Source organism: Lontra canadensis, unplaced genomic scaffold (genome assembly GCF_010015895.1).
Source record: "Lontra canadensis isolate GAN:19392208 unplaced genomic scaffold, GSC_riverotter_1.0 scaffold35, whole genome shotgun sequence".
Taxonomy (NCBI): Eukaryota; Metazoa; Chordata; class Mammalia; order Carnivora; family Mustelidae; genus Lontra; species Lontra canadensis.
This window is the reverse complement of record NW_022631029.1, coordinates 7,338,204-7,355,691: the sequence shown is the minus strand read 5'-3', so window position 1 is coordinate 7,355,691 and position 17,488 is coordinate 7,338,204. Positions and strand designations below refer to the sequence as shown.

The window sequence follows — 17,488 nt, the reverse complement described above, 5'->3', positions numbered from 1 at the left end:
CAAGAAGATCGGCCTCCGCGGGCGCCTCCAAGTGTTGGATCAGCGAGACGCAACGATGAGACTATGCTACCGTTAGTAGGTCAGGACCCACTCTCCCCGCGCGGCGGCGACGCTCGGGACTAGAGCGCAGGACGCACGCTCTGCCGTTGGGCTGCGGGCTGAGCGCTCCTTCCGGAGGTCGAACGGATCGCAGCACCCAGGCTTGAGTGGAGGACCAGGCGGGAGAAGCTGGGATGGGGGTTCACCGGGCGGGTACCGAGCGTCGACTCAGAGGCTCGGAGTCTTAGGGGTCCGGACCCGACCGGAGGCTAACTCGAGCCGTGCCCGGCCGCGCCGCGCCGCTTGGAGCCGCCAGGGGGCGCCGCAATCGGCGCGGGGGCCGCCCCGCTCCCGAGGCGGGGCTGCGGCGGGCCGGCGGGTGCGCGCACGCGTCGTTTGTCACGGGCCGGGGCGGGGCGATCGCGGCGCTCCGGGCCTGGCGTCGTGGTTCCGCAGCCCCCGCCGCCTCCACTGCCCCGGCGCGGCCCGGCCCGGCCCCATGTATCGTGCGCTCTACGCGTTCCGCTCGGCGGAGCCCAACGCGCTGGCGTTCGCCGCGGGGGAGACCTTCCTGGTGTTGGAGCGCAGCAGCGCGCACTGGTGGCTGGCGGCGCGGGCGCGCAGTGGCGAGACCGGCTACGTGCCGCCCGCCTACCTGCGCCGCCTGCAGGTAAGTGTTCCCCTCCCCGGCCCGGCCTCCGCGGTCCCCCGACTGGGCCCCATCACAGGCTCTCGGTACCCACCCCGGAGCCCCAGCCCCGCCGGGACCTCCCGCAGATAGGGAGTTTGAGCACCTGACCCTGAGACCCCAGACTCACGAAGACTGGGACCCCAAGAGCCCGCACCCCCACAAAAGACCAGGCCTTTGACAGCCAACTCTGAGGACTCCAGACCGGCAAGCCTAACTCTGGGACTGAGACTCCTTGGAATCCCAGACCCATTGAGACCCAATATCTGAAGCTCCCTCTGAGTAGAATTCAAGACAGTCCTGAGATTCCTCTACCGCCGAATTCTGATCAGTTCCTGGGATCACTGAAACCTCAGACCCATAATCAGTCCTTTCCCTGGATCCGCCGGGTCGCACACTCTTGCCTCCCACCCTCAGACCCCCAGCTGGAGCCACTGCCTCCACCACGGAGACCCGGGCCACCCTGGACACCACCTGTTTCCTCAACCACTCTCTATGTCCTCACTCCTCCACTGACTTCTGAAGCCCCTGGATGACCCGCCAAACCTCCAAGCCTTGAGACGTCTGTGGCTTTTGCTCTCCCGTATTCACCCACCCCCTAAGCTTTTCTGCAGACCACCCCCAACCCTCTTGGAACCAAAGATCTCAGCCCCTGTTGGCACTCCCTGGCACTACTCTGCCTGACACCCTTCCTCCCCCATCACAAGCCTCAGGCCCTGACTTTTCAGACTAATTCTCTCTGAAATTGAAAAGTCCCATCCCTCCTTGTCCGCAGCCTGGGGTGGGGGCCTCTCCCATTGTGAGGAAGTGAGATCTCTTCACGGCTTCCCCTGGTCTGACTATGGCCCTGTTTCCTTCCAGTGGAGGCCGCATCTCCAGTTCCTGTTTCCCCAAGAATAGTCCTGCTGTGGGGGCTGGGGTGTAAGTGTCTCCAGCTGGTCTATTCTGACCTCAGGGGAAAGGAGGGCCTGGAGCCTCCAAGCCTGGCCTGTGCCAGACACCCCCGCCCCATCCTAGTACCTAGTCTTTAGGAAACATCCTGTCCCAGCCCAGTTCAGGACAGAAATAACAGGATAAATTTGGAGATGTCATCTGGTCTTACCAGAGGGGATGGGCCCTGGGCCTTGGACCCTCAGCTTGCTCCCATCTAGGAGTGCCTGGGGCGTGACTGGGGCCCTGGACACTAGGGCTGCTGGCTTCGGAGGGAGCGTGTCAGGCCCAGCCTCTCTGGGGTTGGGGGCTTGTTGGAAGCCTCTTCTTCAAGGGCCCGTGAAGATCCTTTTCAGGGCTAGTGGGGCTTGGGGCTTGGCAGGGGCAGGGAGGCTCCCATCCCCTTGTAGTCTCTTTCTGCATATCTCCCTGTCTCTGTCTCCCTAACTCTGTCTGTGTCTGCCATTCCGACTCTCTGCCTTTCTCTGTCTCTGGCTCTCAATTTCTTTCTGCGTTGTCTCCCTCTGCCTGTCTCTCCCTCTCCCTCTTCTCCCTCTCCCTCCCTCCCTCCCTCCCTCCCTCCCTCTCTCCCCTTCTCTCTCTTTCTTGTTTTCTATGGATATGTGTTTCTTTTTTCTGTCCCCCTTTCTGTCTGCTGTCTCCCTGCATTCTGGCATTCCCCATACTACCTGGAGGGCTTTGCTTAACTCTGTATCCATCTGTCCCTCCCGGTCAGGGACGCTTCTTCGACCCTGCTCTGAGTGACGTCACTTCAGTTCGGAGACCTCCATGTACCCTGATGGACCATGATGGACAGGGGAGGGGTGGAGGTGGATGGTCCCACAGCTGCCACCCCCTACTCTTCACACCTTGCCAGTCTGGCTGGGCAGATTAGACCCCCGAGTTGCTGGGTCCAGCAGCACGGAAATCTGGGCCAGGGTCCAGGCCCCTCTCTTATGTCCATCCTTTGCCACAAACACAGACTGCTGGTTCCCAGGGCAAGACTGGAAGATTCCTGGAATAACTAGGGGGTATGAGGGCTAGAAGCAGGGATGGAAAGAGGAGATCCCTTTGGCCCATCCTCAGCTGGTCCCTCAGGCCCATCCCCGGGGTCTGCAGAAGGCTCTATGAGGACAGGGCTGTTCTGGAGTGTGACCTTGGTTTGAAGAAGGATCAGCAAGATCCAGAGTGATTTGTTAAGGGTTCCAGACACTAGAGGCTCCCTGCTTGGCATGCTAGCCTGGGCTCTGAGCCAAGCCTGGGGATAGACTAGGTATGTACTCATGGTCTCAAGCTGGGGGTCCCTGGGCTGTGTTTTTGCTCTAGACCCCTGGTGTTTGGAGACAGCTGAGTGCCTCACTGTGGGGCCTGACTGGGACCCCCCATATGTAAAGCAGCAGTGTGGGGCCACCCTGTGCCCCAGCTCCCTGAGTGACACAGTTTTTGAGAGCCTTAACTTCATATTCTCCTTCAGCTTTCTGTGCTCCTGTCTAGCATTCCAGGCTTTCGCTGTAATGGGGCTCTATCCTGGGCTGGGTCAGGGCTCACCCTCCCTAGGTCCCCAGGTCTAACTGCTCACCCTTGCTCCCACCCAGGGCCTGGAGCAGGATGTCCTCCAAGCGATTGACCGGGCCATTGAGGCCGTGCACAATGCAGCCATGCGGGATGGTGGCAAGTACAGCCTGGAGCAGCGTGGAGTCCTTCAGTGAGTGTGGGGGGAGGGGAGGAGGACGGCCCCCTCCACCTCCCTGCCGCCCCCCCCCCCCAGCACGGTAGGGTGGGGGTCCTTCAGTGAGTGCTGGGGATGTCTGGAAGGCGGAGTGGGGTGGAGCAGGAGGGAGGTGGGAGCAGCCTGGGCTGGGAGGGGCCCCCACTGCATCCCACAGGGAGCATGTGAGAACTTGGGGAGTTTTAAGGTCACTCGCCCAGTGATTTCCCTGCCCCTCCATCAGGAAGCTGATCCACCACCGGAAAGAGACCCTGTCCCGCAGAGGCCCCTCTGCCTCCAGTCCCTCGGCTATGACCCCATCCACCAGTGACCACCATTTGGATGCTGCTGCCGCCAGGCAGCCCAATGGGATGTGTCGAGCTGGGTTCGAACGGCAGCACAGCCTGCCCAGCTCCGAGTATCTCGGAGCAGACGGAGGCCTCTACCAGGTATGCAGTGAGGGAACCCTGGGGAAGGGAGGTGGGCCGCGCTTTAGTCTGGGTCCAGAGGCTCCAAGAGTCCACTCGGGCCTGGGATGCAGAACCGTAGCCCAGCCCATGCCAAGAGCCCAGGGCCCCCACCAGGCCAGTACCCGAGTTAGCGGCCTGCCCTCCCAGATCCCGCTTCCGTCCTCCCAGATCCCACCACAGCCTCGCCGAGCAGCTCCCACCACGCCACCCCCACCCGTGAAGCGCCGAGACAGGGAGGCCCTGATGGCCCCAGGAAGTGGTGAGAAGGCAGGGCTGGGGCAGTTGATGGGGGTGGGCACCCTGTGCTTGGAATGGCCGTCTGCTTGTGTCAGAAAGTTAGGGGTTCTGGGCTCAGCAGGGTGGGTCTGGCAGAGAAACCAGGCCCTGTGCTGAGAAGGCTGGGGCTCAGGGCCTGGAGGGGTAAGGGACCCAGGGGGGCTGTCCCAGCACAGCATCCGCTCTCTGCCCACAGGCGGCCGCAACACCGCGCCCTCCGGGGGCAGCTCTGTGTCCAGCGGCTCCTCAGTCAGCAGCACCTCTCTTGACACGCTCTGTACCGGCTCTAGCTCGTCGGAGCTGGGCCCCAGCTGCTCGCCCACGCCCCCGCCTGTGCCGCGCCGAGGCACCCATACCACTGTGTCCCAAGCACAGCCCCCTCCCTCCAAGGCGCCAGCCCCCGAGCCCCCTACAGAGGAGGTGGCAGTTGATACGGCCTCAGCCCCCGATGAACTGGAGGCCCTGGGTGCCCTGAGCCTGGGGACCACTGACGAGAAGGCGGTGGCTGAGCCTGCGGTGCCCAGGACCATCGGGGCAGAGCTGATGGAGCTCGTGCGGAGAAACACCGGCCTGAGCCACGAGCTCTGCCGAGTGGCCATTGGCGTCGTGGTGGGTCACATCCAGGCCTCCGTACCAGCCAGCTCGCCAGTCATGGAGCAGGTCCTCCTCTCACTGGTAGAGGGCAAGGTGAGGGTGGCTGGCTGGGCCCAGGGCCTCCCCGTCCTCGGGCCGCCCTGCGTCCCCCGCCCCATCCCTGCCCTCACCCTTGCATCCACCCTCGACCTGACGGGCATGGCTGAGCTCTGGCTTGGCCTTCATTGTGCCAGGTGCTGGTGACCTTTGAACTGGTCCCTGGAGGGGAAAGGGAGAAAGGGAGGGAGAGCATTCCAGGCAGAGGCTCAGCCTGGACAAGGGCCATGAGGCAGGACCACACTTGGCTCGCAGGCAGAAGCGAAACAAGGCCAGCATGGCTGTAACATGGGGAGCAAGGGAACAGGTGGTGTGGGAGAAGGTGCGATTTGGAGCAGGTGACGGATGAGGCCAGATGTGAGTGGCCCAGAGTCTTCTCTGGCTGCAGGGGGAGAGTGGACAGAGGGCATGGGAGAGGGGAGTGCCTTGCTGGCCTTGGCAATGGGGAGGAGTGGCTGCTTCGAGAGCTGTGGTGGAGGGAGGCCTTGGTGCTGACGCAGGTGTGAGTCAGGTGTGTGGGCGTTGTGGGGCCGGTGGGAGCCTTTGCCAAGGTTGGGGCACTGATCAGGAAGCAGGATTGGAGCGTAGCAAACCATCTCTGTATGGGGATCAGATGGGCCCAAGGTCCCTCCTTAGAGCCCCAGGATCCAGCAGCCATGGGCAGGGGCAGGGGTGGAGCAGCAGGTCAGCAGGGTCGTCTGTGCTGGGTACAGCCGGTGCTTGTCAAACAGGAAGCACCGGGAGACAGAAGGTGGGGAGATGACAAGGCCTGGTGGCATGTTGTGCGGCATCTCAGTCACATTCAGGCAGTGGCAGAGTCGGGAGCCTCCCACACGAAGATGTTTACTCAGGGCTGGGATGAGAGGCGGGTTGTTGGAGGGCACCCCGCACGTGTCTTGTGCAGAATCTGGTCCCAGCAGGTTATCAAGACTGGGGGCAATGGAGGTACTTGCAGAGGGGGTATGGGACTGGGGTGCTGCCCTTGGGAGTTTCCTTTTTGAGGTGTGGGTCATGGGAGCAGGTGTTTAGTGGGAGCTCGAGGTGGAGCAGGGGGAAGGACGAAAGAGAACCAGGGGCTGGTCCCCTCCCAGGCTTTGGAAGGACAAAAACCAGGGGCAGCTCTGAGAGGTGAGGCAGGGGACACTTGCCTGATGTTGGCCTGGAGCTCATGCCTGCGACATCCTCAGGATCTGGGTTGACTTCCCAGCTTTGGGGGCTTCCTGGAGATGGGGATGGGCCAGGAGTGTGCTGAATCCTGCCTCCTTCTCTCCCCAACCCAGGACCTGAGCACTGCCCTGCCTTCAGGGCAGGTCTGCCATGACCAACAGCGGCTGGAGGTGATCTTTGCAGACCTGGCTCGCCGGAAGGACGATGCCCAGCAGCGCAGCTGGGCCCTGTACGAGGACGAGGGAGTCATCCGCTGCTACCTGGAGGAGCTGCTGCACATCCTGGTGCGGGGTGGGGGCCCACGGGTGTCCTCCCCCCAGGGCTCAGGAGTCTCCCCTGCGTGTACTCCCCTCCCTCTCGTGTGGCTGCGCGGCTCCCGCTGAGTCTGTCGCGCTTCCTCCTTCCCCTAGACTGACGCCGACCCTGAAGTTTGCAAGAAAATGTGCAAGAGAAATGAGTTCGAGTCTGTCCTGGCCTTGGTGGCCTACTACCAAATGGTGTGTGCGAGGCATGGGGGCGGGGCGTGGAGGCGCCGGGCAGACGTGGGGCTTCCGGGCACTGAGCGCATGGGGTCTCCCGCCAGGAGCACCGGGCGTCCCTGCGGCTGCTGCTCCTCAAGTGCTTCGGCGCCATGTGTGGCCTGGATGCGGCCATCATCTCCACACTCGTGTCGTCTGTGCTGCCTGTGGAGCTGGCGCGGGACATGCAGACTGACACGCAGGGTGAGACAAGGGGGAGCCGCCTGCCCCGTGGGGGGTCCCCACCAGCCCGAGGGGCTCTCACCGCCTGCCTTGCCCTCCAGATCACCAGAAGCTCTGCTACTCCGCCCTCATCCTGGCCATGGTGTTCTCCATGGGGGAGGCAGTGCCCTACGCACACTACGGTAAGCAGGCAGCTCCCCCACTCCTAGGAGCCTGAGGGTCTGGGGAACCCCTGCCCTGGGCTGACAGGAACCCAGGGGTTTGGGTACGCAGGGCTCAGATTGTGTGCGCCCCTCCCCCAGAGCACCTGGGCACGCCCTTCGCCCAGTTCCTGCTGAGCATCGTGGAGGACGGGCTTCCCCTGGACACCACCGAGCAGCTGCCGGATCTCTGCATGAACTTGCTTCTGGCTCTCAACTTGCACCTGCCAGGTGGGGGGTGGTGGCCGGCAGCGGGAACGGGAGGGCTGGTGGTGGCCGGCGGGAGGGGGCTCTCCCCTCTTGGTGTTTGGTGCCCGTGCGCTGGTCTATACCCATGTCCTTCCTCAGCCCCGGACCAGAACGTCATCATGACCGCCCTGAGCAAACACTCCAACGTCAAGATCTTCTCCGAGAAGCTGCTGTTGCTGCTGAACAGAGGGGGTGAGGGCTGGGGAATCGGTGTGGCACCACTGCCCTGTCATTTGCCTCCGTGACCCCTGTCACTCCCTGTGGTGCCCTGGACTGCCCCCCTCACCCCCCGCAATGACCGTTTTGAGCCCTTCTCCCCCTGCCTCCTAGATGACCCCGTGCGCATCTTCAAACACGAGCCGCAGCCGCCACACTCCATCCTCAAGTTCCTGCAGGACGTGTTCGCCAGCCCCGCCACGGCCGCCATCTTCTACCACACGGACATGATGGCGCTCATCGACATCACCGTGCGCCACATCGCGGACCTGTCACCTGGAGACAAGGTGCCCGGAGGTGGCTGCGGCAGGGGTGGGAGCTGTGTAGAGGCTGAAACGGAATGAAGCAGGGGACAGGCCACCGAACGGAGATGGGGGATGGGGTGCAGCTGGAGCCAGGTCAGTGTGGGGGCCACTCTGGAGCCATGGCGGGTGTGCCCAGACCCAGAGGAGCCCCAGTGAGCGGATGTGGGCCAGGCTGCCCGGACAGAGCTGGGGTGGAGGAAGCCAGGGGGTCAGGCAGGAGGAGGGGGCATTTCCACAAGGCCTCAGAGGCTGCGGCAGGAGCTCATGATCTCAGAGGAGGGGATGTGACCTGACCGACACCCCACACATCGCGTAGACTGTTTGAGAGCTCAGGGTTGGTGGGAAGCTTGCAAGGAAGCAGCCACGGCTGTCAGGGTGGCCTGCGTGGGCGGTGAGAGGCCATGGCCGTGGGGGACGAGGTCAGGTTTGTGAATCAGAGGTGAGTGCCAGGCCTGCCGTGGACTTCTGTTAGGCAACCAAGGTGTGATTGCTGTTGGAATTGCCCCCCAGAGGCCAGAGGTGGTTGACAAGCAGTATCCGCAGAGTGGAGGGAAGAGGGTCCGAATGGAACATTTAAGAGAGAATTTGAAGTTGGAGGGAAGTGGGGGGTGGACATTGGAAGCTGTAAGTGGAGACAACTCCTGGGAAATTGTCTATGAAGGGAGCAGAAGAGCAGAGGGCCGCTGGAGGGATATGGGTCAGGAAGTGCTTTTTTTTTGTTTTTTAATTATTTATTTATTTGAGAGAGAGAGAGAGAGAGAGAGAATGAAAGAGAGCATGAGAGGGGAGAGGTCAGAGGGAGAAGCAGACTCCCCGCTGAGCAGGGAGCCCAATGTGGGACTCGATCCCGGGACTCCGGGATCATGACCTGAGCTGAAGGCACTTGCTTAACCAACTAAGCTACCCAGGCGCCCTGGTCAAGAAGCGTTTTAAAGGCAGAAGATGATGGTGCAGGTTTCTGGGCCAGAGGGAATGATCCAGTAAGCATCAAGAAATGGCTGGTGTGTTCAGGAGCGTGGGCCAGTGCAGGAGCCAAGTAGACCAGGCAGTGGGAGACGGCCCAGGCCTGTGTTGGGATGCACGCCCATCCCCCAGTGGGAGCCAGGGCAGCTCATTCTGGCGGGGACGGGTGAGATGTGGGTGCTGGGAGGGGAGGACAAGAGCATTTTGAAAGATCGCTTGTTCTCTCCATGGAGCACAAGGCCGGCTGTGTAGGCACTTTAGATCCTGAGAACTGGGAGAAGAAGGTGGGCAGTTGTCCTTAAGGGTACGTGAATGTAGCAGAGGAAAGAGCCCGGAGTGCAGGGCCGTGCTGCACATCTGTGTGAGCTTTATGGCAGGGAAGGAGGTTTGGGCCTGTGCAGGGCCTTGGAGCTGTCCACTGCTTAGACGCTGGGAGCGGATTTGCAGGTGCTGCGGTCTGACCAGGCTTGGGGGGGCACAGGGTGACGCTCCCTGAAGAAGTGACTCCTCTAAGCACAGGTCAGTGCTTAGAGGGTCGGTGGATTGAGTGTCTCAGTGAGGAGGAGCAGCAGCTGGGCTGTCAGACTAGAGGGGCTGTTGAAGGTAGGGGTGGCTTATCAGAGAGGACACCTGTGTTTCTGGCCTGTGCGTTTAGGTGGACAGGTGTGCTCTTTAGTAAGAAAAAACATGAGCAAGTTAAAAAAAAAACAAACAAACAAGAACACGAGCAAGCCTGCTGTTTGGGAAGACGGGGAAGGTCGTGAGTGTGACGGTGGACGTGTGCATCAGGGGTCTCCCTGCGGGCTGCGGGAGACGAGAAGTGGGCAGTGGATGTTCTCACCTGGAGCTTACTGGACGGGTCTCGGCCAGAGGTGTGAGCATCGGTCAGTATCTGGAGCTGTGGGTGTGAGTGAGATCTTCAGAGTGAGAGGGGAAGTGAGCAGCAGGGGGCCTCTGACCGCACAGTAAAGATGGGCAGGAGCTGGCCATTTTGCCCTTGCCGCCTCTCTGAGCCAGGACTCCCGTGGGCTGGCCCCGTTCTGGGACTGCCTGTGTCTGGGACGGTCCATCCATTCACTTGCTCGGTGGCTCTTGAGGGCCAGTTCTGGGCCAGGCACGGGGTGGGTGCTGGGGCTACGGCCTTGATCTTCAGTGCTGTGAGCTGGTCCATGGCCCTGGGGGCCCACGTGGTGGCCTCTTCCTGTCCGGGGGTGATGGCAATGCCTCCCCTGGGTCTCTGAGCTCAGCCACTCCTCCTGCAGCTGCGCGTGGAGTACCTGTCCTTGATGCACGCGGTGATCCGCTCCACGCCCTACCTGCAGCACCGCCACCGGCTCCCCGACCTTCAGGCCACCCTGCGGCGCATCCTGAGCGAAGAGGAAGCCTCTCCCCAGGGCCAGATGGACCGCATGATTGTCCGAGAGATGTGCAAGGAGTTCCCCGTGCTGGGCGAGGACCCCAGCTAGCGCCTTCCTTCCCTCCCTTCCCTGCAGCCCTGGGCAGCGTGCAGGGGACACGGAGGCGTGGCCCTCAGAATGTTTTGCACAGACAGTGTGGGGCAGGTGGTGGTGGAAGGGACCTAAGCAGGGCCCCCGCCCAACCTGAAGGAGAGCCAATGCGAGGGGCCAAGTGCGGGATTGGGGACCACGCTCTGGGAGCTCTGCTGGGGCAGAGGGCCTGTGTGAGCTGAAGCCCCTCCATCTCCTGGTAGGCTGCCTCTTCAGCATGCCCCCTCCCCTCAACACAGATGCACACTCAGAGTCCTGCTGCTGCCCCAGGCTGGCCCAGAGTCCCCGTCCCTGTCCTGCCTAGTCTGGGTCCTGGGCCTCAGCAAGCCATGTCCTTAGGGTAAGGGGAGGCGCCTTCCGCCAGCTCTGTTCTTTGCCTTAGCTTCACAGTGAGTGCTGCTCATAATGCTCCCCCGCTCCCCGTGGGGGTCGCTTTCCCTTGCTCCCACCCCAGAGGTCTTGGCCAAGCTGCTGCTTTGAGCACAGAATCTTAGAGATGGGTCATCTCTTCTGGAGCTCCGCAGAAGAGCGTGATGGCACTGAGAAAGCCAATGAGAGTCTATTTTCTCTGTAAAAACAGACTGAAAAGCCATGTGTATTTTCCCGTGTGCTGCAGCTCACCTTCGGAAATAAATCACAGGCATCTGGAAACAGGCTGTGTGCTCAGCAACCCCGCATGATCCTGGGTTGAGGTGGGACAGGATGGGCCGGGGACGCTGGGGCCTCAGGACCTTGTCACTTGCTTGCCCTGACCTCTCCAGTGTGGGGAGTGGATGGTCCCTAACAGGCCTGTCCATCAAGGTCCCTTGATCCCTGTTCAGCCTCTCTCCCCGAGTTCCCATTTCTCCCGGGCCACAGCTAAGCCAATGAGTGCCCCGCGACCTGTTTGCCGGTGACTGCCCTCGAAGACCTCACTTCTCCCCTGGTGAAACCCTATCCCTTGTAGCTGTTCAGATGAAGCGGGCCCCACCGCAGCCTCCCAGCACATGCAGGCCCTGCCTGGCTCTGTTCCCTTGCTCACCTGTTGTGGGTCCAACAAGATCCCTCATTTTGCAGCCTCAGAGGTTCCATCCTAACAGTGGGGGCAAAAAGAGTTACCTCAGCAGGCATGGGGTTGAGTTGGCATTACTGTTGGCAGACAGTTGGGGACCATCTGGCGAAAGCTTCATTTTCCTTGTGGGCTCCCAAGTTAACGAAGGCTCTGGCCACAAATGGGGGAGGGTCAGGAATCCACAGGCAGACACCAGTCAGAAGTGGTTTTCATTAGTTCCCTCCGTTTTTCACTCAGGCCGACCCACATCCGACACTCCCACATATCCTGAATTATTGATACTGTGACTTCCGGTCACTTTTCCTTCCTCGCTGGAATGCTGAAGGCCAAGGGCCGTTCCACTATTTTCCCAACAGGACTGTAATCCAGCAAGAAGCACCAAAAAGGCCAGGGCAAGGGGTGGGGTCCCCTGGACACAGGTCCTTAGGAATCTGAGGCAGGAACATGTGACAGAGAACTCAACGGAAGTAAAGCTCAGGAGGCTGATGGGGGATGTCCGGCCTTAACTTTTGACTGTTGGTTAGGCACCTAAGCTCCCCTGCTAGACCAGAAGAGGGGCTGACAGTGCCCCCCAGTGGAACTGTGGGGCACAACCTGTTTACTCCTCTTCACCCTCGGGGGCCTTCTGCCTTGCCTTTCACATCCAGAGTCCATGGCCTTCCAATCACTGGAGAGCTGAAAGCAGAGAACGATGGTGCTCCTTCCGAGAAAGTGTAATTCTGTGAAAAGCACTGGTGTCCCAGGAAACCGATGCAGGAACGTGAGACCGCAGCCATGCTTTGCTCTGTCCCCTATCGTGATGCACACACTGACTTTGGAAGGGCAGGGCTGAGCTGTACCCTCTGTGCCCGTACTGCCAGCTGTTATGAGCAAAGTATAACCCTGGGGTGGGGGGTGGGGGGAGCCTGGTGCGTGTGTGTGTGTGTGTGTGTGTGTGTGTGTGACACAAGAGCCCCCGTTGACAGTGTTAAATACTGGCCTCTGGCAGCAAACGTGCTCGGAGAGGATCCAGAGCTCTGCGACCCCCTCAGCACACACCTTGATGGTGCTCTCCAAATACAAAATTGCAACCATAAGGGGAAATGATGGTTAGCCACAGAATTCCTCAGCGAGGGAAGTTTCTGCAAGAATCGAGTTGCGGGACGCCTGGGTGGCTCAGTTGGTTAAGCGGCTGCCTTTGGCTCAGGTCATGATCCCAGAGTCCTGGGATCGAGTCCCACATCGGGCTCCTTGCTCAGCAGGGAGCCTGCTTCTCGCTCTGCCTCTGCCTGCCACTCTATCTGCCTGTGCTCACTCTCACGCTCTCTCTCTCTCTCTCTCTGACAAAAAAATAAATAAAATCTTTAAAAAAAAAAAATCAAGTTGCGCTTTCTTTGGCTGCTTGGAAGGATGGTAAACATGGGATGTGAGGCCGGAGGGCAGAGAGAGACAACTAAGCCACGCAAATGGGTGTATTTGGTGGATGGGGCCGAGAAGAAAAACTCAAAGGAGATTGTGAGGGGCACTGAGGGATCGGGGTTTGGGCTGAGCTCTCGGGTAGAAGTGGGTACACAGAGGTGCTGGCACCTTGCCTGTGGGATGAACCCCATGGACCACAGGCTACCCATGCATCAGGCAACTCCAGGATAAGGCGTTGGGTAAGATCACATGCCTGCTCGGTCCCCGAAAGGTACAGACACTCCAAACAGGTGAAAACCTTTTTTTCTCTTTATTTTTTTTTTTAAAGATTTTATTTGACAGAGATCACAAGCAGGCAGAGAGGCAGGCAGAGAGAGATGGGGAAGCAGTCTCATTGCTGAGCAGAGAGCCCTATTCGGGGCTTGATCCCAGGACCCTGAGATCATGACCTGAGCTTAAAGCAGAGGCTTTAACCCACTGAGCCACCCAGGCGCTCCTTTTTTTCTTGTTTTTATGGAAAAATAACATAATCACAAAAAGTGCAGCATACAGAGAGTACAGCTGAATGATTAAGGGAGAATGCTAGTACAACCACCACCCGATTCAAGAAATAGAATATCACCAGTCCCCAAAGCCCACTGGTGTGTGCCCCCTCTCCCTCACTGACACACGCGTCCTCCCTGGAGGGAATTACAGGTAAGTTTCGCCTGTATTTGAACTTGACATAAATGAAGCCATACAGTATAAACTCTTAGTCTGGCTTCTTCATTCACCATTAAGTTTCTGAGATTTGTCTGTGTCCTAGTGTGTGGTTGCAGTGTGTTCACGCCCAAAGTTGTGTGGGATGTATCCTCCGTTACTCACTGCTGATGATCTCTTAGTTCCCAGTTCTTACCTATTATGAATAGTGCCGTCAGGGACATTGTTATCCCGGTTTGTCTTTCGCACATGTGCATTATATTGGGGGTATATTCTCATGAGTGGAACTGCAGGCTCAAAAGCCCACACTCCAAATAGTTTTGCAAAGTAGCTGTACCAATGTATGCCACCCTCCAGTCATGCTGATTTCCAGCTCCTCCATCTCCTTCCCAAAACGGTATTGTCAACCTTTTCTTCTTTTTGTCATTCCAGTACTCCATCATAGTATTTGCTTTTAAACTTGCATTTCCCTGATGGCTAAAGAGATTGAGCACCTTTTCACTAGTTTACTGGCTATTTGGATCATTTGTGAACCCGTTCAAATCTCTTGCCCGTTCATTGGCTGGGTTGTCTATCTTTCGTTGATTTGTGGTATGTCTGTGGCATAGGAATCCTTGGGTTGTCTATCTTGCAATATCTGCTCCCATCCTCAATGTTGTCTTTTGGTGAAAAGATGTTCTTAGTTGTAAGAGTTGTTAAGTTTTTCCAGGAATTTCTTTCTGGTTAGTGCATTTTCTATCTTGTTAATAAATCTTTGCTTAAAGTATGAAGAAGCTCTTCTGTGTTGTCTTCTAAAAGCTGTGTTCTCTTTCCTTTCATATTTAACTGTCAAATCTATCTGGAATTGAGTATATGGTAGTATGAAGTAGGGTTCTCATTTAACTTCTTCTACATGGATATCCAACTGAGCCGGCGCCATTTTTTGAAAGACCCATTTTTTTCCTTCATGTTGACTCTTAAGAGCCACCCTCGTCAAAATTCAAGTCTCCACAAATCTTTAGGCCCGTCTTCTGAATTATGTTCTAGCAGTCTGTTCCTGCTCTGGGACCATAGTCTTGCTTTCTGTAAATTCCCAGTAGAGGAAGGTGTCCTCCTTTGGTTTTCAAGACTGTCTTGGGTATTCCTGGCCCTCATTTTAGAACCTAGTTTATCAGTCTACACACACACACACACACACACACACACACACACTTACCGGATTTTATTGGAGTTGCATTAAATCCATGTCAATGTCAATTTTAGAAGAAATGGCATCTTTACAATATTGAATCTTCCAATCTTTGAACACAGCTCTTCACTCCATTTATGTCTTTATTTCTTTCAGTAAAGTGTGTGAGTGTGTGTGTGTGTGTAAGAGTCATTGCATAACTTTCATTAGCTTTATTCCTGGCATTTTGTTACTTGACGCTCTTGTAAATGGCATATTTTTAAAATTTTTATTTTCTGTTGCTGATATATAGAAATTACAACTGATTTTCATTTTTATTTATATTAAAGATTTTTTAAAAGATTATTTATTTATTTATTTGAGAGAGAGAGAGAGAGAGAGAGAGATCACAAGTAGGGAGAGAGGCAGGCAGAGAGAGAGGGGAAAGCAGGCTCCCTGCTGAGCAGAGAGCCCGTTGTGGGGCTCAATCCCAGGACCTTGAGATCATGACCTGAGCCCAAGGCAGAGTCTCAACCCACTGAGCCACCCAGGTGCCCTCAAGATTTTATTTTTAGGTAATCTCTACACTCAGTGTGGGGCTCAAACTCACAACCCCAAGACCAAGAGTTTCACGCTCCACCAACTGAGCCAGCCAGGTGCCCTGCAACTGATTTTTATATATTGATCTTGTGTTCAAGAACTTTTCTAAGCTTACTCTAATAACTTATCTATAGGTTCTTTCAAATTTCACACACACACAGCCCTATTACCTGTGCATAAGTTTTACTTTTTCCTTTCTAATCCTCTAATCCTCATACCTTTTTATTATTTTTCCTGCCTTTACAGCACTGGCTATGCCCTCCGATATAACATTGCGAGTTGTGGTCATGAATGTAAAATGTTCTTCTCGGGGCACCTGGGTGGCTCAGTGGGTTAAGCCTCTGCCTTCGGCTTGGGTCATGATCTCAGGGTTCTGGGCTCTCTGCTCAGCAGGGAGCCTGCTTCCTCCTCTCTCTCTGCCTGCCTCTCTGCCTACTTGTGATCTCCGTCTGTCAAATAAATAAATAAATATTCTTCTCTTGAAATGTTCTGCTGCTCCAGAGGTGAGGAATACACAGTTTATCTTTTTTTTAAAGATTTTATTTATTTGTCAGAAAGAGAGAGAGAGAAAGCACAGAAGCAGGCAGAGAGGCAGGCAGAGGCAGAGAGAGAGGCAGGCTCCCTGCCGAGCAAGGAGCCCGATGTGGGACTCGATCCCAGGGCCCTGGGATCATGACCTAAGCCAAAGTCAGCAGCTTAACCCACCGAGCCACCCAGGCATCCCACAGTTAGTCTATTTTAAGTGGGGTTAGATTTTAGCTCATTTTTGTCTAAGAAAAGCAGGGCAGATGAGTTGTTATAACACAGGATTCTATAAAGCTAATGGTAAAGGTAAGGAACAGGGGAGGTGAGAAATGATGGATTGGAGATCTCAATGAGTTCAAAGAACTACTGGATAATTAGCTGGATGGGTTGGCCAGGTCTTCTGGCTTTCTCTTCCAGCAAGGTACCTGACTGAGGGGGAAGGAGAGGGCAAACACAGGGCAGAAGGAAAAGCCAGGATGCGAGAGGCCAACATGTCCTAGAGAGCAGTTTCTGCAAAGCCTTTGTCCTCTGGTCTTCTGGGCTGCTCTCCATCTATCCCATAGCAGCCTCAAACCCAGGTTTCTGAGCCCCAGGTGGACACTAGCTTAGAACTGAAAAGAAGAGACAGAGAATGAACCGCAGGGATCTTGCTATGTTGCTAGGAGGAAGGGGCAGGTCTGGAGTTGAAGGGAGAAACTCAGAAATAGTTGGTTTCTGTCTTTACAGGACGCAGTAGAAGCTGCCACAGAGGGGTGGGGGGATAGAGGTGAGTGCACACGGGGAGCGGGAGGCCTCCATGGGTACAGCAGCCAGAGAGAGGACTGCAGTGGAGGGAGGAACAGCAGGAAGCGACAGGGATAGCCACCGAAGTCACGTGTCGGGGTATTAAGAAGTGTAGGTCTTAACCCTCAGTGGGTTAAGCCTCTGCCTTCGGCTCAGGTCATGATCTCAGGGCCCTGGGATGGAGCCCCACATCGGGCTCTCTGCTCAGCAGGGAGCCTGTTTCTCCCTCTCTCTCTCTCTGCCTGCCTCTCTACTTGTGATCTCTCTCTGTGTCAAGTAAATAAATAAAATCTTAAAAAAAAAAAAAAAAAAGTCAAGGTCTTGCTCTCCACGGGAGGATCCGCTGAAGCCACTGCTAGCCCTGGTGAAGACAGCAGAGTTTGATCTGTTTCGGCAGGCGGTTCCTTTACACCTCTGCACATTTGACCACTTAGCCTCCAAGACCTAGGGTGAGCGCTCCTCCTTCCCTCGCAGCTGCGGACTTCCTCTCGGTTGTTCGGGTTCTGCTCAAGCATTCTCTCTAGCGGGAAGCCGTCCCAGATCGCTAAATTGGCGGAGGCACCTCCTCCGCGACCCTAGCACCCCTCCCCCTAGCGTTCCGCTTGCCTCCCTCCTTTGTCAGTGTAAAGTTCTGTGCCCTGTACTCGCTAGATTGTGGACCTGGAGGGCGAACGTGCAACCAAAACCTCATCCCCGGCCTCGCTCCTCCAGCCCCTGCGAGGTCTGGGCTCCCATCCAACCGAGTTCCGCCTTCAGCGACCAAGCAGACGCTCCACCCTCACGCCCAGTGGAACCCAGACAGCACACCCCGCGCGGAGATCCGACCTTAAGGGGTTCCCCAGATTCTGGAGCCCACCCGCCGGCTCTCAGTAGGTAGACAGGGCGCTCAGGAGGTGGAGCCCACGAGAGCCCCACCTCCCGGAAGCGAAGAAGTCACGGGGCCAAAGAATGTGCCGTTTGATTGGTTGATGATGATGTCATAGGTACCGTCGGAGTGGGCCGGATGCCTCAGCCAGGAGTTTCCCGTTAGTTCCTAGGAGGAGCCGCGCCCCTTGGAGCGTTCTGGGATCCAGCCCTAAACCCCTCCTCGGTCCTGGGACGTCCGCGTCCTTCACATATGACGCTGCAGAGCGTTGCCGCTGTTGCCTCTGCCCGCGGGACCGTAGAGAGCCTCC

General features: G+C 57.2%; 1 protein-coding gene across 1 annotated transcript; it reads left to right on the top strand.

Moving 5' to 3' along the window:
• The first annotated feature begins 436 nt into the window (after positions 1-436).
• Positions 437-10,761, top strand: NCKIPSD (NCK interacting protein with SH3 domain). The gene is made up of 13 exons (XM_032867989.1): positions 437-709; positions 3,253-3,362; positions 3,610-3,814; positions 4,004-4,094; positions 4,308-4,798; positions 6,082-6,252; positions 6,379-6,465; positions 6,552-6,690; positions 6,771-6,851; positions 6,972-7,100; positions 7,218-7,310; positions 7,449-7,621; positions 9,865-10,761. The coding sequence occupies exons 1-13, from the start codon at positions 539-541 to the stop codon at positions 10,066-10,068; spliced, it is 2,145 nt and encodes a 714-aa protein (XP_032723880.1). The 5' UTR covers positions 437-538; the 3' UTR covers positions 10,069-10,761.
• The last annotated feature ends 6,727 nt before the right edge of the window (positions 10,762-17,488 follow it).

Bases quoted from the DNA above. Each gene is read 5' to 3' on its own strand.
- NCKIPSD (XM_032867989.1), top strand. From the start codon at position 539: ATGTATCGTGCGCTCTACGCGTTCCGCTCGGCGGAGCCCAACGCGCTG. The intron at 6,253-6,378 runs GTGCGGGGTGGG...TCCTTCCCCTAG, and splicing joins AGGAGCTGCTGCACATCCTG to ACTGACGCCGACCCTGAAGT. The intron at 6,691-6,770 runs GTGAGACAAGGG...CTTGCCCTCCAG, and splicing joins CATGCAGACTGACACGCAGG to ATCACCAGAAGCTCTGCTAC.